Below are 7716 nucleotides of genomic sequence, written 5' to 3' on the forward strand. Positions count from 1 at the left end.
ATTACTCCCAGATTTGGATATAACAAGTTACTATACTTATACTAACTATATATCATACGAAAGATAAATACTTGTAAAATAACAATCCAATACGAATATTGGATTGTTATTTTAAAGTGAGACAAAACAGAGTGAAGTTAGGTTTAGGTTGGATATTCGATACACTTTCACTTCAGTCCTCTTATCCACTTCTTATTGGACCATCAATACATTGGCTGCTGGTATCTATAACTGTTTCCATCTCGCCAAGACTTTGTTCATGATATTATTGAAATGCTAAACTGGGACATTTTTCCCATTTTTGGACATCCTACACTCACTTTTTCATTGTTTTTCTGAAAGGCTATGCTATGATTTTTTTCTGATTTGACTATAATATGATTTACATTTTTTTATATAAAGATACCTTTAAGCTAAGGGACCCTTATCTAAAACGTTTTTTTTAAAAATAAGGATCCCCCTTATAATACAATTGTACTTTTTAGATAAGGGTCCCCACTCATGTCTGGAATATATTTTTTAAATAAGGGTCCCCCTTATCTAAAACGTGACACTTTAGATAAGGGTCTCCCCTTGAAAAAAAAAGTGACTTTTTTGATAATGGTCCGCCTTATGTCCGGAACAACATTTTTAGATGAGTGTCCCCCTTAGGTCCGGAATTATTATTTTTTAGATAAGGGTCCCGTTACAAAACTATTTGTCTGTGGAGTTTACGTTTCAGTTTTTTATATTTTCGACTATGTTGTTTTTTATTTATATTTTTTATTTAGTATGTTTTTTTTGTATTTACAACAGACTATACTATGTTGTTTTTAAACATATGTTCAATGTTGTTTTTTCTTTATGTATTTTTTACACACTATACTGTGTTATTTTTCCTGATATTTTAGACATATTTTTGTTATACTATACTGATATGTTTAACAAACCCTAAATATGATTATTTAGTGCTCTTTTTCTTTTCTTTTGTTTAAATATAGAGACAAATACACTATAGGTATAGTATGATATTTTTCTGATATATTGAACAGTGTAATAATTGTTTTGTACATGCTGTAATATACCTTTTTTTTTAAACATGCTATACTATTTAGTTTTGTATGACATTTACAACGTACAAAGATAATTTTGACAAACTATACCATGTTGTTTTTCTGATATTTTCACAATAAAGCAATTACTACATTGAAGTCTAATTTCTACTCAATAGCTGTCATCCATATCAATGCGGATTTGTATTATTACACTAGACAATAAGGACACACCTACTTATTTGTATTTGATTTTAGGGCTTCTTCCATTTTATACATAAATGATAAAAAAAAATGCAGCAGTTTTTTGTATTGAAAAGTCATCATTTTTCCCCATATGTTTATGTCATGTGACCCAGTGACTTCAAATCAGCTAAATGAACTGTTCTCCGTCAGTGTTTTGAACTAAATGATGTTAATTATATGTTAAATAATAATACTGGTGCATTAATGGGATTGTTGCATGATACTGCTGTAGAGGTTCAGTTATCTTTTGGGGGATGAGAAAAACAGCCCTGTTTTCAGTTTACTGTAAATGTAAACGTGAAGTCTACTTATCTATTATCTTGCTTTTTTGTAGTAGCAGTACTGATGGTGTAATGTAAATGGTGGTAAAACACTGTAAAATCATTTTACATCCAATTAAGAAGGACTAGATGTTTCTTAACATGGCCCAGGATCAGGGTTGTTTTGCAAACAAGGGTTTGATTGACTCATATATAAAATGACTCATACTCAACACCGTTGGCTATAACTTTTAATTGTGACACAACACTGAAAAGATCAAGTAAGTCCAGTTTTTCCGTAGTGCTTAGTGTGTAACATTCATTGTTTTTGTCCTTGAAGAGTCATGAGATCTTGGTAAACACAACAAAGCCAGTTCCTACTTTCACTTTTCCCTGTTAAAACTACCTTAAGGTAACAGATGAGGGGGGAAATCATATTTATTCACATTCAAATAATTAAGATAAATCTACAAGAAAATCTCAATCAAATCCTCCACCATCAAATAGATTTTTTTTGGCAACAACTCTGTACCAATATTGTCATCACAGAAAGTGAATTACAAATACTGGTTCTCAAGAGAAAAAGTAATCCCACAATTACCTATTTTGGCCTCCTCTAATTTATAATGTTTGAGCTATGGTTTTAAAGAAACAAGTGCATGCTTCATCCTTATAGGCAGTGCAGAAGAGCAAAGAGATCATGTTTGACTTTAGCTGAAAATGTGAGAACATGCTCCATTTGTGCAACGCATACAGTGTAACATCATCTTTTATGACAAAATGCACTACATAGTAAACCAAAAAAATACTTATTTTCAAACACCCTGGCAAAAGATACTTTAGGCCTTCAAATGTTAGCTGAAAAGTTGTGATTTCAAAGATAAATGGTTATTGTTGAATCCTAAATGCATTCCGTCAGCAAGATTTCTCGTACATCAATTCACAGTCTCACACTTTAGATTTCCCTCTCACCATCTTTTGTAATATTAAATAAACGCTCAAACAAATGAACATGATTAGTGTTTTTTCAAAAATATGCAGCAATGTAAATCTAAAACTGGATTTAAAAAAAAAGATTTCAGCATGACATTTGAATCCAACACTATCATAAAAAAAAAAACACTCCTGAAATACTGTTCTGTACTGAAAAACAGAGCTACAGATTTTATGTTTTCAGCACGATTTCTTTTGACTAATCTAAAATAAGATAACTGATAAGCCATATTGTGACAAAAATAAAGATGAAATAGTCTCACATAAGTAGTTAAGCTAACTTTGGATCACAATTGGCAACGTGATATTGTATTTCAAAATGCATAACCTCAATCTCAATGACCACTGCTCACTATATTCAAACCTAACTGTGATGCACAGAGCAGATTTCTACATTTGACCAAATTATACATTTTAAGTATTCAACTAGTTTATGACACAAAAAACATGCTACATAATCAACATGATGAATAACAGTCATACTTGTTGTGCTGCACTTAAGACAACGGTGAGTTGGATCACATCATAGTGCAAATCATTCCTAGTCGTTTTAAACTCTTTCAAGAGCCAGATAGCCGGGTTTTAATCAAACAGAAGTTTAGTCCATCCAAGCAAGTATTTGCAAATTGGAAGATTTTTTTCATTTAACACATTCATTTTTTTTCTACACCACCAGCTATCAAGTCATCGAAAGGGTTCAAAAAATAATCCTAAAAATGGTTTGCTTTTTGTTGTTGATCCAGATTAAAAAACCTACGTAACAGACTCAAAAAGATGGTTTAGAGACATCGTAGCACGGCAGTAGCGTTCCTGACTTTGAGAACTTACAGCAGTTAAACAGTAATACTTAACAGGTTAGAGGCTCGACACAGTGTCTGCAGATTCTCCTTTGATGTCGTGAGGTAGAAGATCACACAAGCAGAGACCAACAAAGTTGCCAGACGTGGGGCAAGGGGTTGGTAGTTGTTGTATTTGTGAGAGGGAGAAAAGACAAAACAGTGTTCAGACTTCACCGAAATTGGTGTGGCCTGTGTCCTTGGCATGTTCACGCGCCTCCTTTTGTCCCACAAGGCCTTGCTGGCAAACCATGCAGCGCAAAGCGAAGCGGTTAACATCCGTGAACTGCCGCTTGCGGCGGGCTTCGTCCGCCAGCTCAAGTGCCAGGGCCAGGATGACGTCGTCCGTGGTGGAGAAGATAGTCAGGGGCGGAGCGTCGGAGCCGGGCGTCTCTTTCTGCAGGGGGTCGTAGTGGATGCCGTCGTAGATGAGCAGCACACGTTTGTGGTATCCAGCATCCTCCCCAAATCGATCCACTCGCACCGTCTGAGTGTCCACCACACAGATCTCGCACTGGTAAAACTTGGACAGGATGGAGACCTCGATTGCCCCCCCCCAGGTGTCGTCACATCTGATCCACGTACAGTAGTCCTCGTTGGTCTTCCCCAGCACCGCTTCAGAGTAAGCTGTGGTGTCACTTGACACGATCTGGGCTATGAGGCCACGCATCTCTGGGGCGCACGCAGGGTCATACACCCCCCCCTCTACCACATAATACACACTGGTGAAGAGGCATGAGTTGTCTGCTGGGACGACTCTACGTGCCAGCATGGGCGAGGCTTCCAGTCGTGGTACTTTAGTCACAGGGGGTTGCTCCTGAGGCGGTTTTGGCTTGTTTTTGTCTTCCTCAACAATGAGTGTGTCTCCTGTAGAGGAAGACCAAACAGTTCAGCCTAGTCTGACTTTTGAAAGAACAAATTGAGAGGAAACATCTATTTTGTTTACAGCTTTGCAGTTGTTAACAATATGTTGAGTCAGAACACCTTAACTGCAAATAGGTTTGCCACTTCTTGAGATATATGCCGCCAACTTTCCAGATTTGTTATAATAATAATTTATTCAAAAATGTACTTAAATGTTAACCCAGTCAATACATGATGTGAATGTATCTGAATGTTTGACATCAACATACCTGATTTGATAGGGTAGTCTTTGAGGTGAGCGTCTCCATTTTGAAGATCCAGGCTGCTGGGTGGATAACCAACCATGATTTTCTGCACATCACATGGGATACCAGTCAGCTCCTCCACCATACTCTTCAGCTCTTGGACACAGGACTGGTGAGTCAAGCCCTGCATTATGTGGCTGCCATTTTTGGTTTTACAGCGAAGCCGCAACATTCTACCTGCAAAAACATTAGAGGTTTCTCAATAATCTAATTTCCCCTCCTCGACTCCTATCCTCGATACTTAGTCCCGCCCACAGGAGATGCGAGCGGAGGACTGAGGAGGGGAACCGAGGAGAGGGGAAGCAGCAGGCGGTTAGAGAAATGAGAACTCCTCTCCTCTGAGCGGTCATTTTAAAGAGACGTCCATTAATGATGACAGCAGCCCTCTGTCTGATGGACAGATCACAGATGTGTTCATGACGACTTATATGTTTACTTTTAATTAATTGACAGTGCGGTATAATGAGACAATAACAGGCTACAGATGCGGACATATATGAAATTGTATATATTTATATAAATATATTCAATTTCAGAATCAAAACACATTATTATGAGAGTGCTCTCATACTTAACACAATCAGACTGGATATATATATATATATATCCCCCCCCCTCTCTCTGGTCGCTGAAATGGGGAATTTAAATTACGGGCCAAAAGTTTTATTTACAAGTATTAAAAGTAAGCATAGGACACCAAACCAACTGAGACCCGTCTGTCCACCGCATCTACGCATTGTACAACACACACACAGTGTACCACACACACACACCTACACACTGTACGTGTTGTACAGTCTGTACCACACACACACCTACACACTGTACCACACACACCTACAGCTCCTAAAGCATAATCAGGCTACAGCCGTTGTGTATTTTATTATGTGAAGCACTAAATGGTCTTAGAAAAATATCGACTCTTTGTTTGTAGATATCTACTAAACTACAGCATACAAATACAGAAATTAATGTAGGCCTGTTATACTGAGTGATATATATTTTACACACTGCTCTGCTTTCTGCACGGACCTCACAGCTGTTCTCACTGTAAACATCGCGTCGCCGTTCAAGCGGTTACTAAAATAATATCCAGGGGATGTATGCAGAGCTGTCATTGGCTGAGATAAGTCCGGCCGTGCGTAACGCTTCCACCGTTCCCGGAAATGCATCCGTGGAGGAACCATCAGTGTCTCCTCGGTTAGAGCTTCTCCAGAGAACCTCCTCGATGCTCGATGCTCGGTCCTCGATGTGCATTTAGACAAATGAGATGTCCTTCAACATGGCGCGCTGAAATCCATTTCCGGGTCACAACCGGAGGACCGAGGAGTCGAGGAGGGGAAATTAGAGTATTGAGAAACCTCTAGAGTATCAGTAACAAAATTATACTCATCCACTAATCAGGCCACTTATCAATGATTTAAATAGCCAACAAGGACACTTTTATGGACATCCAGCTTAATAAAAAACATCATATCAACTTATTAAGTCAACAGGCATAATCTTGTTTCTGCTGCTGTCATTCTTATGCCTAATAGTAGTTAAGTAACAGTACTAGTTCCTCATTAATTCAAGCATAATTTACTGTCTTTCTGCCACATATGGTTGCACAACAAAGGGACTGAACAGCTGACCGCAGGACTCCGATGGGAGGAACAGACATACATCAACGCTGTTGGTGTTCAAACAACAAATGTTTCCCTGAGGTTATATTTTTGAGCGTTAAAATGCAGAGGATCTGCTGAAATTAGTGGTAACTTATTCACTTTTCCTTTTGAAAATGACACATCAAGTTGTTCTGATATTGACATAGTGACATTCTGAGGTTTACTTAAGTCAGATGAATGTATTATATATCAGGTTGATATATTTGCCACTCCTGATGAGTGAGAGACTTCTTGAGTAGAAATATGGTGTTGCTTTATGACTTTTGGTGCCTTACTTATTCACTCCATGCACCCCTGCAACTTTTGCATTGATATGTATTAAATCAAACTTTGAATTATTATTCTTTGGTCGTGATTTATACGTGGCAACAGCTATTTATAACATTTCTATTTATTCTGCAAAGGCCTGTTTCAATTCCATAAACAAATAAAGCCATGGGTGGAGAGGAGACACATGTACATTTATTTTTTGGGAAGATTAAATAAAGGCCACTCCGCAGGCAGGGTAAATATTTAAGAGTCTACAGTCATTTCAAATGATGCTGATAGTTTGCCTCCTATTTACTTGATGGAATCACAGTTGATTGTGTTCTATTTAACTATTTTTGAAGCAATACACTCAAAAGGAATTTTTCAAACATTAATCGTTTTCTGTTGTGCCACAGAATAGGAACTTAATTTACACAGACTATATTCACTTTGTGCCGATTTTAAATCAGCCATCATGATCATTTAGCTACAAATAATATTATGCACCCAAACGTTAGCTAAGTTAGCTCGGGACTCAGCTGCTTCATAGTGTAGCGTTAAGCTTGTTGCTTTAGCTCACTGTATTTGTTAGTCAAACGTTAACTTTTGCCTCACAACAGGAACCAGGGTGTCGGTTAGCCATTGTTTTGCTGTCCGTTGTGTGATAGTACTTTCTGAATGGACCCAGCATAACAACTGCAATACTGATGATCAGCATTAAAGGGCATCAAGTGACAGCGACATGCTTTGTTTTTTTTCTTTGTTCTGTCAGTTAACTCATCAGCAAGACCAACAGATAGCGGGCTAAGCTAGGAGCTACCTGCCAAGCGAGACAATATAGCGTGATTATGTAGAGCCAGTTACTTCATAAACATTGGACAAGAAGGGCGTTAGTGACATTTATTATGAACATGTTTGAAAGAAACATACTTGCCCAGACTCATAGAACAACGTTAACGGTAGCTATATCATGTATAATCTGCTAACGTTAGCATGCTAACCTACACATTAACTTGGCGTTAAGTGGACCGTTTTTTCAAGCATTTCGAATCTATGTAGACTAATGTACAACATGTTACCTGTCAATTGAAATATATTAACACGACAGGGTATTTCATAAGATAAATGACAACGAGCTAAGTTAATTAGTTCGTCTTACCTGCTATTGACTGCAATCCTGCCTCAAACAATAAACATCTAGTGAGAAACTGGTGTGTGTATAACGTCACTCTGCGTCTGTTCTACGTCATGACGCTCAACACGGC

At 37.9% G+C, this 7716-nt stretch overlaps 1 protein-coding gene across 3 annotated transcripts; it reads right to left on the bottom strand.

Annotated features, from left to right (window-relative positions):
• Nucleotides 1–1772: 1772 nt before the first annotated feature.
• Nucleotides 1773–7716, bottom strand: yod1 (YOD1 deubiquitinase). Of its 3 annotated transcripts, none has more exons than XM_079684288.1 (3): nucleotides 7611–7716; nucleotides 4500–4712; nucleotides 1773–4233 (listed from the first exon to the last, which is right to left on the bottom strand). In XM_079684288.1, exons 2-3 carry the CDS (start codon nucleotides 4705–4707, stop codon nucleotides 3533–3535), a joined length of 909 nt encoding a protein of 302 aa, XP_079540414.1. In that variant the 5' UTR covers nucleotides 4708–4712; nucleotides 7611–7716; the 3' UTR covers nucleotides 1773–3532. The 3 variants fall into 3 exon arrangements, with proteins under 3 accessions (XP_079540414.1, XP_079540413.1, XP_079540415.1); XM_079684287.1 differs by having other exon boundaries at nucleotides 4500–5825; nucleotides 7611–7699; XM_079684289.1 differs by lacking the exon at nucleotides 7611–7716 and adding an exon at nucleotides 5568–7592.

The sequence above is a fragment of the Notothenia rossii genome (assembly GCF_949606895.1).
Source record: "Notothenia rossii genome assembly, chromosome: 5".
Classification (NCBI taxonomy): domain Eukaryota; kingdom Metazoa; phylum Chordata; class Actinopteri; order Perciformes; family Nototheniidae; genus Notothenia; species Notothenia rossii.